This window comes from Oryx dammah, unplaced genomic scaffold (genome assembly GCF_014754425.2).
Source record: "Oryx dammah isolate SB20612 unplaced genomic scaffold, SCBI_Odam_1.1 HiC_scaffold_15, whole genome shotgun sequence".
In the NCBI taxonomy this organism is placed as follows: Eukaryota; Metazoa; Chordata; class Mammalia; order Artiodactyla; family Bovidae; genus Oryx; species Oryx dammah.
In genome coordinates, this window is record NW_024070199.1 from 43153891 (window position 1) to 43172355 (window position 18465).

Here is an 18465-nt window from a genome sequence, read left to right on the forward strand (position 1 = left end):
GTATTCAGCCAGGCTGTTTTAATGCTAAGGCAGACACACGGATGATATGTAAATGAATGGGTATGGCCATGTTCCGATAAAGCTTTATTTACAAAAACAGGCAGAGGCTCAAATTGACACAGGGGTGGTACTTTCCTGACTCCTGTCAAGGGATATGTTGAAAACAACAAGAAAAAAAATCTTTCATTATATTTTAAAAACCACCAGAAAATCTGAATACAGTTTGAGTAGTAGATGACATCAAGGAATTCCTAATTTTGTTTTAACTGATAATGGTATTGTGGGTGATTCTATGAGAAAAACATGCTTTCTAAATTTTAAGATTTCTTATTCTGTAAATAAAGCTACTTTATGAGAGATTAATCCGTGTTTCTGTCTAAAAGGCTTATAACTTCAAAGCCTTAGCTATTTTAAGTCTGCACATAAGTGATAAAACAATTTACTCATATCACAGACTTCTACGTTCCTGGAAAGTACAGAGGTGAAACATTCCCATTGGGGATTTGCTTTTGAAAAGGAAAATCAGTCTAACAGAGCATGATGCTGATGATTATTGAATCTGGCTGAGTCTGTTGAATAACGTTTCTATTTCTGAGTATGTTTAACATTTTTCATTAAAACCAAAAACAGACGCCTGCTAAGACTCAAAGTGGGGTAGCAGGAGCAGGCAAGTTATGGCGGGACGTCACCCCACACGCTGGCCCCCAGCTCACAAGGTCAGTCTGGAGGCGGGGTGGAGGGGCAGGGGGCAGGGCGCCTACCTCTGCTGCACGACCTCCAGGTCCTCCAGGCGCTCGGGCAGGGCGAGCCCATTGAGCCACTGCTCCTTCTCCTCCACCCAGAGCCCGCAGGCCCCGGCCTCGCTGAGCATGGTGTAGAGCGCCAGGGCGGCCTCCAGGGTGCGGGCACGCTCGCCCGCCCGGGCCTGCAGCTCCTCATAGTGCCGCTGCAGGGTGGGCACGCGGCCCTGCACCTCAGGCGCGCGGCTCAGCGCGGGCGGCAGGGCTGCCGCCTGCTCCCTCAGTGCGTCCAGCGTGGGCCGGTGGCCCCGGATCTCTTCCTCTAGGGCCCGGTGCTGCCGGGCCAGGGCCTGTGTGGAGAACTCGTCGTGCCCCAGCTCAGGGCTGGACACCAGGCGCAGCGCGTCCACCAGCCAGGCCTCCATGTCGTTGGCGTCCGCCTGGAACTGGTAGAGGCTGGCGGCCTGGGCGAGCCGCTGGGCCCGCTCCTCCGCCAGGGCTTCCAGCCGCTCCCACTGGGCTTGGAGCTCGGCGGTGCGGGCAGCCGCCTGGCCGGCCCCAGGGTGGCCCTCGGCCACTAACTGCTGGCCCTGCTCCAGGGTGAGCTTCAGCGGCCCCAGGCGGCCGCTCATCTCGCCCCGCAGGGCGGTGTGCTTGTTGAGCAGGCGGAGGACGCCTGTCAGGTCCCGGCCGGTTTCCGCCGAGGCCAGGAGGTGCTGCTGTTCCCGCACCCAGGCCTCGGCCTCGCCCACCTCCCAGAGGAAGCGCCAGAGCCGCCGGGACTCCTCCAGCCGGGCCCTGCGAGCCGCTGCCAGTTCGCACAGCGACTCATAGCTCTTCTCCAGGGCGGCCACCCGCTCCGACACCAGCTGGGGGTCGCAGGGTTTGTACTCTGCAAAGGTCACACCAGAGGGCCAAGAGCTGTGGCCCAGCCCTCCGCCTCCTGTGTGTACCCCCCAGTTCCAACCCCCCCACCCCACACTTCTCACTCTGCCACCCACCAACCACCCATCACCTTTCCTGTCTCCAGGTTCTTCCCATCTTGCTGCCTCTCCTTCCCAGCCCCTCTTTCCCAGTTCCTTCCCCGTTGTCACCTTTCCCGGGATCGCAGAAGCGCAGCGCAGAGGCGCTGACCGCCCGCACCCTCTCGGCCTGCACGGCAATGTCGGCTTCCACCAGCTCGTGCAGCTGCAGCAGGTCCTCCACTCCCGTCAGGTGTTTGCCCAGGTCCTGGGACTGCAGCCGGCCCTGTGCGGCACGCCGGGCATGTTGATGCCCGTTTGAGAACTGCACGGTTCCCTCTGAGCCGAGGCTCTTGCCCCGCCACACACGCGCGCACACACACACATGCTCACCTCGTCCTGTCTTCCAAGGATCAACCGCACAACCCGACTCTCTGGGCAGCTCCACTTGATCACACCCACGTGAGCATGCCTGCTTCCGTCCGTCAGCCCTCACTCACACACATAGGGACCCCTGAGCTCTGTCTTGGCACCCTGGCCTCTGCACTCAACTCCCCTCCTGTGGAACGACTTTCTTACTAAATCCTGCTCCAGAAATCTCTGCGCTGACTCATTTTCTCGGGCCCAGAATTATCCCCACCCTCCTACGGTCATGGCTCCATCCCCAACCCCTCAGCGATCGTCATTGTCTCTCCTGGCCTATCAGTGTCCCCATCTCTCGCCTGGATTACTGCAACAGCCTCGGACTGGTCTCTCAGCTCCCACTCTGGCTGCCCACAGCCCTTCTTCAAATAGCAGCCAAAGTGACATTTTAAAAAATGTGAAAATGCAGAATCATGTCTCTCCTCCTTTTCAAAACCTTCTAAGCACCTTCAGTGCTCCATGGTACTCTGAGTAACATCCAAACTCCTTGACCAGGCCAGTGAGCCTGAAGTGAGCTGGCTACTTCCTCTCTGACCTCATCCCTTGCCCTCCCCCGCCCCCACCCCGGGCCCCTGTTCTTACAGTCCCCGAGGGCCTCCCTTCTCATTGGAACATGCCACGCATGAGCAAGCTCAGGGCCTTTCTGTTCCTTTGGCCTGGAACATTCTTTCCTCCAAGCTCCCTGTGCTGGCTCCTTGGGACACTCTGCTCTCAGCTTAAAAGGCATTTTTCAGGGAGGCCTTCCTGGACCACTCCATCACATGGCCTGTTGCCGTTTCCTCATAGGTTTCACGCCCAGCTGCTATGTTGTTTACGGTCGGGCCAAGGGTTTTATCATCAGTCTCCTCCCCTTGGAACGTGAGCCCCATGAGGACAGGGAGCAGTCTGCTTATCTAAACAGAGGACAGGGCCCCAAACTGGTGCACACTCTGCAAAGACCTGGCTGAGCAGCTGAGGGAACGTGCTCATCGCCATCCCCCAGCACAGTCCCGACCATCTCGGCCCAGCCGCAGCATCTGCGAGTACCTTCATCTCTTCCATCCAGTCCATGAGGTAGAGCAGGTCCTGGAACACCTTCTGCAGCTCCAGGTTGAGGAGGAGCCTCTCCCGCCGGGCGGCCACCATCTGCCGCAGGAAGTCCCAGAGCCGTGCCACGTTGTGCTGCCGCGCGGCGATGCGCTTGATGTCGTGGTAGTGCTCAGCGGCCAGCTCTGCGGCCACGGCGTCCACCGCCTGCACCCGGCCGCTGTAGGCCACGATGTCCGTCTCAATGGCTTCGTGCTTCCGCACCGCTGCCTCCACGGCGGCCAGCTCCAGGCCGAAGTTGTCCTGGGGCGGGGGCGGGGAGGGAGGTCTGGGGGCTGGGGGCCACTGCTCTGCTCACCCCCTGCCCCCCCAGAGCAAACTGCAAGATGCCAGCTCCAGGGGGTGGTTCTAGGCGTCCCGTCTGTCCCACCCCATCCTGGCTCATCAGCCCTATTCCCGTTCAAGCCTCCAGTTCCCGGGTTCTTGGTCTGCTCATCTGAGCCATGGAGTTCTTGTTTCATTAGCTCCCCACGCCGCAGGGCTATTTATCCACCTCTGTTTCTCTCACTCCCCATGTCTCCAGACCTGCCTGGGCGGGCCAGGAGCCCCTGTGTCCTACCTGGGACACCAGGCGCTGGTTCTCGCTGAGCCAGGTCTCCCGCATGGCGGCCTTGCGGTCGAAGCGGGCGGCCAGCTGCTCCAGCTTCTCCTGGCGGATGAGCTCTGTGCGCAGGGCCAGCTCGCGCTCGTGCTCGGCTTTCTCGAGCCGCTCCCAGGCCTGCGAGGTGGAGACCGGGTTAGCACTGAGGGGCCAGGGCTCAGGAAGTGAGAGTGGGGAGGGCTCACAGGGCTGAGGGAGGTTGAGGGGGGGCGAAGAAGGGTGGGTCCCAGGACAGCTCGGTCTAGTGGGTCTGTGGAATGCAATCAGATGCCTGTGCAGGGAAGTGTGAGGAGCTGGCCTGGTGGCAGCTGTGCCACGGAGCCACGTGAGAAACATGTCTGCTGGGGACAGAGACAGGAGGGGCGTGGGGACGAGTGGAAATCGCTGGACTTGTCTGTGGTGGTGGGACTGCGGGGGTGAACCCTGTTACATCTGTTGATCTTATGTTGTTTGTGGAAAACAAAAAACAATGAAATAAAAGTAGGGCCAGAGAGCTGGGGACATGCTGAGCAGGATAAGGGACTGGGATCGAATTTGCATAGAGAGACAGACGGAGGCGGAGGGCAGGACGTGCGGGACCCGGCAGAGGTCATGGGAGTTCCGCCTGCCACGGGGTGGGGGTGGAGGGGGGCAGCCAGGCTGAGGGTTCCGGCAGGGACAGGAGGGGCTGCGGCTGAGGGTGGCTCGCCCGGGACACGGAAGGGAGGCTGTGGACCTTGTTGATGTCGGAGATGAGCCGGCCCTCGCGGGGCGTGTAGACCTTCTGGTTGTTGGCCCGCAGCTTGCTCTGGATGGTGAAGAGCAGCACTTCCAAGTTCCCTTTCTCGGTGAACCTGAGGCAGGAGGCCGAGTAGGGTCAGAGGCAAAGCCCTTGAGGGGCCCGGGGTCTCTATGTTTCAAAATGAAGTGTCTTGTGTTGCTTTTCTTCTCGTAAAAGCTTTTTGGGAAAGCCAGAAAATCCTGGCAAAATCCTCGTTTAAAAAGAACCTAATTTTATTTATTATTTTTTAAGGATTTGCTTTAATTAGTTAATTTACTGGACCATGCTGGACTCCAGTTCTTTAGCTGCGGTGTTCAAACTCTTAGTTGTGGCATCTGGGATCCAGTTCCCTGACCAGGGATAGAATCAGGCCCCCTGCATTGGGACCGTGAAGTCCTAGGAAATCCCAAGAACCTAATTTTAAAACAACTGAAAACTACACAGACACAAGCACCGTCACCCTTGGGCATGCAAGTCTGCAGATGGGATCATATGAGAACCACGACTAACATTTGTTGAGGACTCACTCGCTGACCGCCAGGCCCTGCTTTCAGGCTTTGCACACATTAACTCATTTAGTTCTCACTACATGCTCTCATAACCCTCACTTTCCGATGAGAAAACCGAGGCACAGACAGGCTAAATAAGATGCCCAACGCTCACCAGGGCTAGATGGCAGAGCTAAGATTTGAACTCAGGTACTCTGAACCTTGGTCGCTTAACCCTTTGGTTTCTGCTGTCTTCTATTATGTCTCATGAACTCTTTTCAGGTCAATAAACGCGTTTCTTCAATATTGTTTTCAGTGGCTGTCCCATGACTTATTTTTATTTTACAAAGGTCACCTTCGTGAACATCTTTGAAGCTACATTTTTGTTTAATGCCCATAAGCAGACTTTCTGGGTCAAAGGGCACCTCAAATCATTCCCCGGAAAGCACAGAAAGGGGTGTTTCTGGAATAATACTAGTTTTGGAGCCAAAACACGTTAACTCCGAAAGAGGTCGCAAGTTAAAAATAGAAGTTTTAGCACGTTCTGTGTAGAACTGCCCAACAGTCAAGCCACACTTCTACAGTCAACTGCTAAAATACACAAATGGTAAGAACCTGTGCAGCGCGCAAGTGACAAGCCACACACCTGTGCTGCCAGCAATGACGGGTCCAATGCCCTGTCCTTAAACTAGGACTGGGTTGTTGCAACAGCCAGACCAATCTTATCTGAGCGGACTGGACCAGCCCTAATGTACTACAGCAATCATTTCCATAGCATGATTTCGTGTAATGGATAATTTTTTTTTTTTAATTGCTTTGGTGCTGCTCCTGGGACTCTGAGCTGCGGGAATGAGCATCCACTGAATTTCTGTGTTGCCAAATTTCCCTCCCAAAAGGCCCCCCTGATTTAGGCTTCCTGTGTGTGAGCACAGCTCAGGGCAGGCCAGCCGAGGCTGAGTGAGGCCCAGGGACACCTACTTGGGTGGTTTCTCCACGGTGCGGTAGGAATTGAAGGACTGGAGCTGGTTCTGGACTCCGCTCAGGGAGTTGGCCAGCTGCCGGTCATTGAGGGTCACGATGGTCTGCTCGATCCACTGGAGCAGCTCAGAGGCCAGGGATTCATACTTCTCCACCAGGCGCTCTGCCTCCATGGCGTGGTCCAGCACCTGTGAGACCATGATGTGGGGTCACTGGCCCAGTCCTCCCCTGCTCCTGCTTCAGAGGAGCAGGACCCCAGGCCAGGCCTCCTCCGGCCTGTACGCCCACCATCCCTATGCTGGAGTGTACCTTCCCAATTCTTTTGCCTTCCACAGCCAGGGCTTTCATTTTGGAGAAGTAGTGGTAGTAAGTAGCCACATAGGTAATAATTGATTTCTCATCTGGTTGGTCCACATTCACATCTGAGAAAAAGAACCACTCAGGTCAGACAGAGATTAGAATCCTGCCTCCCAGTAGTAGGCCCACAATCTGAATCACTTACTCCAGTCCCAATCCCAATCACTTACTCCCCTCCCAGTCCCACGAGGTTATCTCTCCAGCTCCCTTCAGAGCAAAAATGACAGATTAACCATTTGGACTAAAAGGGCATGAAAAGCTAACTTTTTTCTCCAAGAAACAAGCAGAGAATAAAACCCAGATGGCCCAAGAGGCTTTTACCCAGTTTTCCCAATGGGGAGACCAAAAGGAGTTGCTTGGAGGAAGAGAGACAAGAAACAGCATTCCCATTTGGGGATGGATCGTGGGCTTGTGGGCTGGAAAAATGTCCAAGAAGTCATCCAGTTTAGGGGCACCAAGACAGAAGGTACGAATGAAGCCTTATAACCTGGGATGTCCAGAGGGATGGACCCAGGGAGCCCTGGGAGCAGGGACAGAGGCCAGTTCTCAGGGCCATCTCAGGACACAGGCATGTCTATTTCTTCTTCTTTTTTAATTAAAAAAATAATTTTTGGCTGCACCTCACAGCATGCAGAGCTTCCCTGATCAGGGATCAACCCTTCATCCTCTGCAGTGGAAGAAGAACCTTAACCACTGGACCACCAGGTAAGCCCCCAGGCATGGCTATTTCTGACCCCAATCTCAAAGTTCAGTTGTGGGCTCAGGACATGAGTGTCTTTCAAGCCACACTAACTTCTACTTCAAAGACACCAAGGCTGACTATGACTTGAAATACCCAGGTTCTCTTAAGTAGGCCAGATTGTATCCTACCTCCAGGGAAGACTATGAGACTAGAAGCCCTCCTGACCACCTTGGCCAACACACAGGCAGGCGGGAGCTGTGGAAATCATCTCAGAAAGTTACAGGACACTAGGCTTTACTTCCACGTTCTTTATCATCGCTATGCTTCTCAAATACTCTCCAAGGAACATTGTGTTTGGCCTGCTTCGATCACTGTTAAGCTGATATTTGTCATTTTGGACTAAGAGGGCATGGGAAAAGGGGCTACTGGTGGGATGGAAACCAGGGAGCAAATAACCAAGTCCAACCTGCCCAGGGAACTTCAGAAGGAGCATTTCCAGCAAGGAAGTCGCTTGGCCCTTCTGTCCTGCTCTTTTCTGTACCAAGACTGTTCTCTGCTCCCCCAGGGAGGCAGCTCAGGAGACAGGCTCTAGAGCTAGGCTGCCTGAATTCAAATCTCAGCTCCTCCAGCAGTGTGACCTTGGGGGAGTCATATAACCTTTACAGAACCCTGTCTTCTCTTCCGTAAATGATGTAATGATGAAACTGATTTCAAAGGGGGGGGGTGTTGTGAGAATTAAGTTAGTTAAAGCATGTCAAGTAGGTGGTGCTAGTGGTAAAGAACACGCCTGCAGATGTAGGCGTTTTAAGAGAGGTGGGTTCAATCCCTGGGTCAGGAAGATCCCCTGGAGGAGGAAATGGCAACCCACTCCAGTATTCTTGCTTGGAGAATCCCCATGGACAGAAGAGCCTGGTGGGCTACAGTCTATAGGGTTGCAAAGAGTTGGACATGACTGAAGTGGCTTAGCACACAAGCACAATGCCAGGTACAGAACAAAGCCTCGTGGCCATTCCCAGTCTCACGGGCATTAGATCAGAACCATAGGGACCAACTAGCAGGGTCAACTGACCATAAGGCCAGTGCTTGGTGAGATCTCAAGGTCACAGAGCTTAATTTAGAACCCTAGAATTTTGGGGCCCTTAGAGACCTTGTAGAGTCAGATTACTGTTTTGGCCACCCCATGCAGCATTGCAGGATCTTAGTTCTTCATGTCCCTTGCACTGGGAGTGTGGAGTCTTAACTGCTGGACTGCCAGGGAAGTCTTTCTTTTTTTAAAAAAATATTCCAATTTTAGAGGTGAGGAAACAGCCGCAGAGAGGCCAAGCAACCAGCTCTGTGTTACAGAGCTGCTTCATGGAGAGCTGGGATAGAACCATACCCCATAGGGGGCTGCCTTTCTTCCTACACTGAAATAGAATTTTTATGCCTTAAATGTCACTGTTTTAAAGTATACTGTTCCGTCGATTTTTGTATATTCACAGGGTTGTGCAACCATCACCGTGATCTAATTCCAGATCATTTCCATCACTCCCTCCCCCCACTCCCCGCCCCACCCCCAGCCGCCAAAGAAACCAGGTAAACCACCAGCAGTGACTTCCGTTCTCCCCGCCCTCAGCTCCTGGCATCCGTCATCCACCTTCTGTCTCTAGCCCACAGCCGCTCTTTCACATAGCTCTGCCCCACCTTCAGGATCCAGCAGCTTTGTAAGTCCCAGCTCCTTCTCAGCCAGATTGAAGGCATTCTGCAAATTGTAGTGTGCATTACACTTCTTCAGGGACTCAAAATCCAGCAGGTCTGGCCTGGGTGGGGAGGGAATAGAGAAGGAATCAAGGGCACACGAAAGCCTAAAGAGGAGAAGGAAAGCCACCCCATCTTGATCCCTAAGTTCCCAAGCCCTCCACCCCCACTGCACCTCTCCACCTCGACTTCCCATCCCAAGCCCTCTGTGCAGGAAGCGCCCCCACATTCTGGGCTCTTCTCTGAACATTCACGCTTCCTGACTGCCGTGGAGCTCAGCTTGTCTCACTGCTTTCTCTACATGTGTGTGCGGGCCCCTGGGTCATCAACTCATCCAGCAGCTCGGACAGGCTGGCCAACCCCCGTCTTCTCACCGGTGTTTATGCACGATGGCGTTGAAGGCCAGCCCATCTCTCCAGCTGGTGGTGAAGTTGTGCACGTTGACATTGGGGTACCTATAAAGAGAGGCCGGGATAGACAGTGAGTAGGCCTCCAGGATGGATCTGCAGCTCATAGTTCCTGGGGCCCCATCCTTCCTTCCTACTGCACAGCCTTGATGCATCCAGCCCTCCAAGGCCATGCTCTCTGGCAGCCTCACCCGGCGGTCTTCATCTGGCACCAGAGTAGCAAGGCATCCTTGGCTGACTTCTTCTCCTTGTTGTCTTCTGTTTCCACACTTATGTCTTGGATCTAAGAGGGAAGGAAGGAAGGAAGGAAGGAAGGCCCTCACTTCCTGAACAGCTTCCTTTCTGATAGCCCCTGGAGTTATCAGAGATGCTCAGAGTTAGCAGAGATGTCCTGGAGTTATCAGAGATGCTCGGAAACTCCTTAGACTCCTCAATTAGGGGCCTAGGGGTACAGCCTAGGGCCTTTCTTCTTGGACTAATGACCACAGAACTCCAGGGCAAAAGGATTTGAGGCAGCAGGAAGGGGTGGGAATTCAGAAGAGGAAGTGCCTTGAAGGCAAGGATGCTGCTTCTTGCTGGGGGGGAAACTACAGGTGGAGAAGTGAGCATTTCCTGAGAGCTGGGATTCAAAGGTGAAGCTGACGGAGCTCTGCTTAAGGCTGGAAGGAGCAGGGTGGTCAGGAGAGCTGTGATGGCATTAGGACCCTGGACTGGCGATGCTCAGAGCATAAGAAGGAGCTGGGTGGCTGTTCTTTTGAGGGAGGCGAGCAGAGTTTGAGGTGGAGGAGTGGACCGGTAACCAGACCCCAAATGCAGTTCTAAAACTCTCTGTGGTTTTTTGTACCCCCAAATGTGGTCCTCTAGCGGACCAGGCCACAGGGAATTTGCCATAGCAGTTTGACAACACCCACGCTGGCCTCTGTCCTGTTTAATGATGAGGGTCCCCTGCCCCAGTGTGTGAGGTTCTGGGCACCCCATGTGTGTAGTGACCCTGGGGGATGCTGCACTGGTGTGTAGGGCGCACGCCAGGTGACACCGTGCGGGTACCTGGAATCGAAGGATGATGGTCCACACCAGCCCGAGGGTCAGGCGGTGGTTCCCGTCCACGATGTCATGCGAGCCCATGTTTTCCAAATGCACTTTTTGCTCCTTCAGGAACTGCAGCGCCTTGTCCACATTCTCCAGGCAGTGGATCCGCATGCGGCCCTTCGTGGGCTTTGGCTGTGGAGGGAGGGGACACAAAGCCATGGGCCTCTGGGCCTCCTCCTCCTCCTTCCCTCCTAGCCTTCCTGGGGCCCTGCTTCCTACGGCTTCCCCATGACCTCCCTCAGGAACACAGGCACCGCCCGGGGAAGCTAAAGCTGAGTCGCAGATGAGGCTTGGGGCAGATTAAGATTCCCAAGGGAATTAATTGCACCCTGAGTGAGTGGGGGAAAAAAAAAATCTTTTCAATGGGGCCACTGTTCCTGTCTCCATGAAGCAACGTTCCTGGTTTAATCCATGCAGCAAAGCCTCTCAAACTGAAACCATCCTCTGAGCAGAAGGCAGCCACTGCTTTCTGCTCTGTGGTGTCACTCTTCTCGCTCAGGGCCACCCCCAGGGCTTGTCCCCCTGGCCACTGTCTCTCAGGCCACCTCCTCCCTGGGGACCCCAGCTCACCAGTGTCTCCCCTGAGAGCACCTCGAGGAGCCTCAGGAGGTTCCGTCCATCCCGGAGGTCGCTGTACAGGTCTCCCACCCGGCACGTCACCCGGGCCAGGTGTGAGTTGACCCACTTGGTGAAGGTTTTCTTCTGCACAGCTTCTCGCTCATCTATGGCGGCAACATGGGGTCATTTCTGCCCTTCAAGGACCGGGCGCCTGCTTCTAAACATCAGTTGGTGGGGTTGGGGAAGTGAGGTCTGGGGAGGAGGAAGGGAAGGAAGATGGCCGAGGGGAAAACCCATAACTTGAAAAGTCGGGAAATAAAGAAATTGGAATGAGTTCATGAGCAGGGTCAAGAACAAAAATGAAAGACAGAGAGACAGAAAACAGGCTTTGAGAAGGAAGGATGAAAGAAATTACAGCAGGGGACATGCAGGGAAGGCCTGGGGTCAGTGCTCTGCTGTGTATCAGTGGTGAAATCCTGTTGTTTCATCCATTAAGGCCTCACTTTCCTCATCTGTAAAAATGGGCACATTACCTTCTCTTTCAACAAGTCATGGTGTTAACTGAGACACCACGTGTAAGATGCCGCACGAAATGTCTCCTGGATGAGTTACTGTTATTCAGGCATGATCTAACCCGAAGGAAAGAGTAAGAGTTGCTCAGGTCGTCCAACAGGAGCTATGGCTGTTCCCGTTTGGTAGTGGGCAAAGGAGAGGGTATGGACTTAAATTACAGCAGCGGCTCTTCCAAGTGGTCATTAGAAGGATGTGACATTATAGCGCCTGCAGGCCTCCTGAGTCAGCTTGCCCTCCTGGGATAATTTAAAGAAAAGACAGGCTCCTCTATTTCTGGGCTGGTTCATTCAACCGGTTGCAAGGGGATCCTGTCCCAGGACACCAACATTCCAAAGTCAAGAGGGACTACATCATCGTGGAAGTTGGAAACAGGTAAAAACTGAACCCGGGAAACACAGGGTGGGGCAGGGGAAAGCCAGGCAGAGTTCAGTGTCAATTTCACAAAAAGTGACAAGATGCTCACTGCCTGCCCACAGGGGGAGCTGCTGCTGAGAGACGGGATGCTGTTACATTTCCCAGAAACACAAAAATTGAAATTATGATGAATGATAGAGAGAACACCACTGGAGACATTTACAAAGGTTTGTTGAACTGGACAGGAGCATTAAGCCTTGGGCCTGACATTTTTATAGCCTGGGTTTCAGTATATGAGGACATTCTACTCTTGCCTCATTATTTATGGTAATATCCACGACTGATAAATTAATTTCTTCCAGTAAAAAAAAAAAAGAAAAAATACAAATGACAAAGTGAGGGAAGAGGCTCAGCCCACTGGAAGTTGCTCTGGCCACTGGGATTTCCTCCTGTTCTGCCCAGAGAGGCCCAGTGCAAGGACCCAACCCAAGTGGCCAGGGCTGAAGTCACTTGTCTTAGCACCAGCATCTCAGAAACCAAAAAGACTCACCCCTTAATCTCACATTCCTATGCACCTCACCCATAAAACACAGCGACACACCCATGTCTGTTCCTGTCTTTCTTACCACCAGCCGGGACCTGGGACAACCTCAGGGTCCTAACAAGTGCTCAGACGGCCCGATGCCCTGTGGGCCTCCTCTCAGGATCCACAGGCCCTGCGGGAGCCAGGGACCGCCTGGATCACCAGCCGTGACTGGATCCAGGGAGTCTGCCCTCATGCCAGACACACGAGGGTGAGGCCATTTTGGCTCACAGGCAGCATAAAAGGGGGAAGATGTGGAAACAGGGGGCAGCTAGAAAAACAATGTACAAAGCCGACCACCAGAGACAGAACGTAACTTTACCAGGTGTCCACAACCACCACAGGCACACAGACCGCCGCGGTACCCCGGAGAAACACACCGGCCTGTGTGTGCTAGAGCGAACACAGCCGCCTCAGACCCGCACTTGAGCCCGTCTGCACCAGATCCCTTTGACACACTCCCCAGTCTCCACACACTTAGACACCATTCAGAAATCCAGGGCAGCACAAACGCCCTCGGCCCCTCCCCGGCCGGTTCAGTCCTCTGCCTCCCTCCCCGACCACCCCAGCAGGCGTGTCCTCCCCAACCCCCGAGAGTCTCAGGGAGACCGGCCGCGCCTCCGCACTCCGCGCCCCCGGGACACACGCCCAGCGGGGCCCCGCCGCCCCTCCAGCGGGTCCAAGCCTCTCCCGGCTCCGTCAGCGTCCGCGGATTTCCCGGCCACTTGTAATTATTCCCCCGGCACTTTGTCTCCCAACACAAACCGTCTGAGTCACAGAAGATGCTCCCCCCACCCCGGGGGCCTGGCTCCGGCTCCTCTCCCACTCCCCCAGCCGCTCTCTCCGCGGAGGCCCCCTCTCCGGGCGCCTCCAGCCGTCTCCCTCCCGTCCCCCGAGCCCTCCTCTCGGAGCCCACCACCCCACCTCCGGAGCCCACCTTGAAGCTGCTTGAAGCGTCCCTCCAGCACGCTGGCGTACTGAGCCGGGTTGATGAAGGCAGCGGGCGAAAGCAGGAGCCCCCCGGGGTTCTGAGCCCCCTCCACCGCCTCGCAGTAAAACTCGCCTGCCCCGTTCAGGCCGTACCCGGGCGCCCTGCCCACCCCGTGCCCATTCATGGTGCCGCTGCCTCTCGATCGCCCGCGGCCCAGAGTCCATGCTCTGCCCGCGCCGGGGCGGGGCGCCGAGGGTCCGCTCCCCCGCGAGCCGGGGGTCCCGGCTAGCAGGCCGTGTGGCCCGAGGGCGGTGGAAGTTTCGAGGAGTTGGGTGGAAAAGGAGCGGCGGAAGGTCTGAGCCCCCGAGCGCTGCGGCACCCGTCGCAGAGCACACCTGGTGCGTCGAGAGGAGACGGAGGCAGCTCCAGACAAACAGGTCGGACAGTGACGGGGGAGGGGCGGGGCGGAGCCGGACGGCTGGGGCAGGGCCGGGCCCCCGGGCCGGAGGAGGGAACCGCCAGCGCCCTGGAGACCTGCCGGTCTGGCCCGGAGTTGCCTCGGAGTGCACCAGTCCCGAGAGCGCCGGTCCCCCTGCATCCCTTGCCTCCCCCTCGCCCCAGGTTAAGTCCTGCTTCCGAAGGTTTGCAGGTGTGTTGAGGATGCCCCCTGGCTGTGACTCTGGGAGGTCCCGCTCAGGACATGGGCTTTGATCCCCAGCTCCGAGAGCCCCGAGAAAGAGAAATCCTGGAAAGGGCCAAGCCAGCTCAGTACTAGCCAGGCACGGGGCTATACTGTTTGCTTACATTCCTTTGTGAAATAAATGGTGTTATCTTCCTCCCTTGTTTGTCATTCTCACCTCCAGTTCCAGATCCTTTCCTGCCCTGGAGCCCATCAGGCCCCCAGTACACCCACAGCCAGGCACATCTACCTGACTCCCTTCCCACTTAAACGTATATATATAGCGACCCCATGGACTGCAGCCTACCAGGCTCCTCTGTCCATGAGATTTTCCAGGAGTGGGGTGCCATTGCCTTCTCTCTCTCTCTCTCTCTCTCTCTCTATATATATATATATATATATATATATATATATATATATATATATATTTCGCTGCTCTGGGTCTTAGTTACTGCAGTGGGATCTTGAGTTGTGGCAAGGGGATCTTGTTCCCTGATGAGGGATTGAACCCAGGCCCCCTGACTCTCCCTTGGGAGAGCCAGGTTCTCCCTGGTTCTCTCCCTTGGGAGAGCAGAGTCTTAGCCACTGGACCACCAGGGAAGCCTTCCCGTCCCACCTTTCTATGGGCTTCAGCCCTTGTCACCTACAGCCCACTCCAGTCCCCTCCCATCCTCCTTCATTCAGTATTTTCTGGCACCTGCTAGTGCAAGGCGCAGGGCTGGGTAAAGCCCATACAGCAAGGCCTCCTCAGAAGAGCCCAGTTTAGTGGTGCAGATAAACACCTACCGACAGCCTGGGTTGGCATGCGTTGAGCACACATCGAAATAGTCCTGGGTATCACACGTCATGTGCACACAGCTTTCATGACATTCCAGAGGCTACTTTTACCCAAAATCAGGGTACCAGGGTACCCCAAAGACTTAGCATTCTCTATGACCCACGTCTTTTGCCTTCGCTCAGCGATAAAAACAGTGATATGAGTGTTTCACAAGCCTGAGTGTAGACCTAACCAGGACAGGGGAGCACAGGAGAAATGATGAGGGATTCCCAGAAGTAATGGCCACCATGTGGGGGGTTCCTCAGACTCATGTTGGGCTGGCTGAAAAGAATTACACAAAGAGCTTGAAACCCCGATTTCTGGACCATAGGTCCAAAGACTCTAATTCATTGTGTCCAGAAAGGGGGTTGAGAATCTGTATTTGTGAAAATATCCCTGAGTGATCCTGTCAAAAGTGCAGCCGAGGTTGGGAACCGACCCCCCCCCCCAGTGTCTCCCTTCATCCAGGAGGTCACCCCACCCACGCTGGGAGCACTGCCTCTTGGGGAGGAGTAGCTGTGACTGCTTCCACTGCACTGGGCTGGGAGGCCAGCAGGTCAGGAAAAGATGAGGGTGGCGTGGAGGAGGAGAACCAAACAGGGTGGGTGGCCTTGGGGTGTGTGGGTGACTCAGCCCCACGCCAGCCGCTGGTGGTGTCAGCTGGCAGCTGCACTCTTGTTGCCATGGCAACTCCTCCCCAGAACGCAGGGAGGCCCGTCGAACGGGTTTGCTAGTGCTCAGAGGAGCTTGAAGGGGAGAACCCAGGCCATAGGGGAAGGCAGGGGCTGAGGCGGGTGGAGAGCAACCCAGGAGGATGGGCGGCAGAAACCAGCGGTGGGTGGAGGGAACCTGCTTCAGGGAACGGTAGATGAACTCATGGGAGGAACAGGCGGCAAGCAGGTGGAAGGAACAGGTGGGGAGGGAGAGGAGCGGCTACTGAAAGGGGAGGGAGAACAGGTGTGAGAGATGACAGTGAGAATCAAGGAAGACAGGAGAGGATGAAAGGAAGGGAGAGGTGGGTGGAAATAGAACAGCAAGACTAAGAATGCAAAAGAATTAAGGAACATGACTCAGGGCCAGGGGCCAGGCAGTCAGCTGAGCGCAGAGCGGAGCATGGCTGAGTTCAGCATCAGCACGGCTTCTCCCTGCTTGGGGGGAAGGAAGCTGGGGCACTTTGTGGATTGCATGTGGTTTGTTCTTGAGGCTGGCATTGCGGACTAGGGCTTGGAAGAGTGATCTGGATTTCCCACTCTAGTGCAGTGGCTTAGAAAGAGCGTCGGTCTTCCCATGAAGTTGAAGGACTCTTGAAGACAATCCTCCCTCCCAGCATCCCCAACATCTCCCCGGGCCCTCCCCTGGCCTCACCTGCCAGGGCCTTAATTCGGGACCTCTCAAAGAGGCGGGCCGAGCTGCTGTCATTGTCCCAGTCCGAGTCGGGCAGGTCCCAGCGGTTGTTGATGTCACTGTACTGGCCCTGGATCTCCAAGCTGTCAAAGTCTGTGGGCGACAGGGTGCTGCTCATGGTGGTGGGTGGCCTCCTGCTCCTGCAAGGGGAAACGGGGCTGGTAAGGGGCATCTCGAAACCACTGAGCCCACCACTCAACATGTCCTCCTCTCCTCCTGCCCTAGATCTGCTTTCTTTGCCAGCGGAAATCATCCCCCGGTGGGAGAGGAGAAGCCATGGTGGAGAAGCTGAGAGACAGGAACACAACAGACACATGTGGAGTGAGGTTGGAAGGCGGCGGTGTCTCAGAGTGACACAATGGAGACAAAGGGCTCCAGAGCCTCAGGCCAGAGAGGGGCAGGAGGCAGGGAGCTGAAGGTGCGATGGCCATCGAGGTGGCTCTGGACAGCAGTGTGTAAACGCCAGGGCAATGTGAGAAGCAGGCCTGGGACCCTACGGGCAATAGTGAGTACAAGCCAGAGTTCTTTCATTCCTGGTTCCACAAACTGTTCCGAGCCCTGCACCTTCCCTACTGCCTCCCACAAGGTGGCTTCCTGTACCCTGGAACCAATTTAAGATGGAAAGACCCAGATCCTGCTCTCAGGCCAAGATGCGTCTATGCCACGCCAGGAGGCCTGATGCACTGCTAGCAAGTATGGATACAGAGCCCAGGAGTTTGACGGAGGAGACAGTATGGTTCTCTCCCCCGGTTTCTTTCTTTTGTTTGGGACAGAGAACACTTAATAGGTGCTCGATGAATATCAGTTGTGATATGTGTCCTTGCCACTTACATGCATCACCTCACTGCAACCCTCTGGGGAGTGAGGGACCACTATCATGCCTATTTCATAGATGAGGAGGTTGCTCCATAAAAGTTAAACCAGGGTTCAAAGTCACTGGAAGGAGCAGAGTTAGGTTTTGAAGCAGGATTCTTTTGGACACTGGAGGACAAGCTTTTATTTATTTATTTATTTTTGCCTCCCTGGGCAGCATGTGGGACCCTAGTTCCCCAACTAGGGATCGAACCTGCACACCCCTGCATTGGAAGTGCAGAGTCTTAACTGCTGGACCACCAAGGAAGTCCCTGGAGGATAAGCTGTTAACCACAATATTTACATGTTCCTCGAACTTCCTGGAGCCCACCAGAGCTCCCTGAGAGAGATCAACAGCCATTGCTCCCTCCCAGGGCTCAGGCTGGGGAAACTGGGACCATGGATGCTCGCCAGCACAACTCAGGGCTCTGCGTTACACAAACAACCCTGTCCTTCTCAAAACTAACAAATGAGCTTCAGATTAGTTTCTAGGGATTTTTTTTTTTTTAAACAAAACTCTATAGTTCCAAGTTCTCAAGTAATTCAGCACTCATTCAAGAGCATGGTGGGGGCTCACTCTGTAACTGAACCCCAAATACTGCATGTCTCATTTTCCTAGCGCCTCTCAAATACAAAGATATTTTAATCCTTAGCGCCACTTCCGAGGGTTGAGGCTGTGACCTTGGCAGTCTTTTGTTCTGGAAAGAAAGTACCTTACCTCTTGTGTGGTTTTGGGGGACGGAAGAAAGAATGGGTGGTGAGATGTGGGTGGGGAGGGAGATGTGTTCCCCTGGGTGCACAGGGCAGAACTTGGCTTTTGTCATTAAGTGGGTCCACGAAGCAGAACCTGAGGCACGTGAAGGCCAGGACTGCCTACCCCTCCCCTTCCTCCCAAAGAGAAAACATGCAAGGATTTCCCTGGGAGCTCAGGTCTCAGGTTCCTGCTGCGGCTACTGCTGCTAAGTCGCTTCAGTCGTGTCCGACTCTGTGCGACCCCATAGATGGCAGCCCACCAGACTCTCCCATCCCTGGGATTCTCCAGGCAAGAACACTGGAGTGGGTTGCCATTTCCTTCTCCAATGCATGAAAGTGAAAAGTGAAAGTGAAGTCGCTCAGTTGTGTCCGACTCAGGTTCCTAGATTTGGGCTTTTCATTCCCTGTAATAGGAAAGAGGGGCTTCCCTCATAGCTCAGTCGGTCAAGAATACGCCTGCAATGCAGAAGACCCCAGTTCTATTCCTGCGTTGGGAAGATTCCTGGAGAAGGAACTAGCAACCCACTCCAGTATTCTTGCCTGGAGAATCTCATGGACAGAGAAGCCTGGCGGGCTACAGTCCGTGGGGTCACAAGAGTGGGACACGACTTAGCAACTAAACCACCACCAGTAGGAAAGAGAGCTTCATTT

The 18465-nt window shown here is 54.9% G+C and overlaps 1 protein-coding gene across 3 annotated transcripts in view; it reads right to left on the minus strand.

Annotated features, from left to right (window-relative positions):
* SPTBN2 (spectrin beta, non-erythrocytic 2) overlaps nt 1-18465 on the minus strand; it is a 40536-nt gene that overhangs the window by 16569 nt on the left and 5502 nt on the right. For 2 of the 3 annotated variants that reach the window (XM_040256408.1, XM_040256409.1), the window contains exons 2-14: nt 16171-16349; nt 10881-11032; nt 10269-10442; nt 9413-9504; nt 9189-9269; nt 8761-8876; nt 6348-6460; nt 6039-6226; nt 4528-4645; nt 3771-3929; nt 3152-3454; nt 1835-1988; nt 762-1632 (exon numbers count right to left, since the gene is read on the minus strand). In XM_040256408.1, coding sequence (XP_040112342.1) covers nt 762-1632; nt 1835-1988; nt 3152-3454; nt 3771-3929; nt 4528-4645; nt 6039-6226; nt 6348-6460; nt 8761-8876; nt 9189-9269; nt 9413-9504; nt 10269-10442; nt 10881-11032; nt 16171-16327 — 2678 coding nt within the window. In that variant the 5' untranslated portion in view covers nt 16328-16349. Of the gene's footprint in view, nt 1-761; nt 1633-1834; nt 1989-3151; nt 3455-3770; nt 3930-4527; nt 4646-6038; nt 6227-6347; nt 6461-8760; nt 8877-9188; nt 9270-9412; nt 9505-10268; nt 10443-10880; nt 11033-13315; nt 13741-16170; nt 16350-18465 lie in introns of those variants that run through there. The other variant, XM_040256407.1, reaches the window with a different exon arrangement.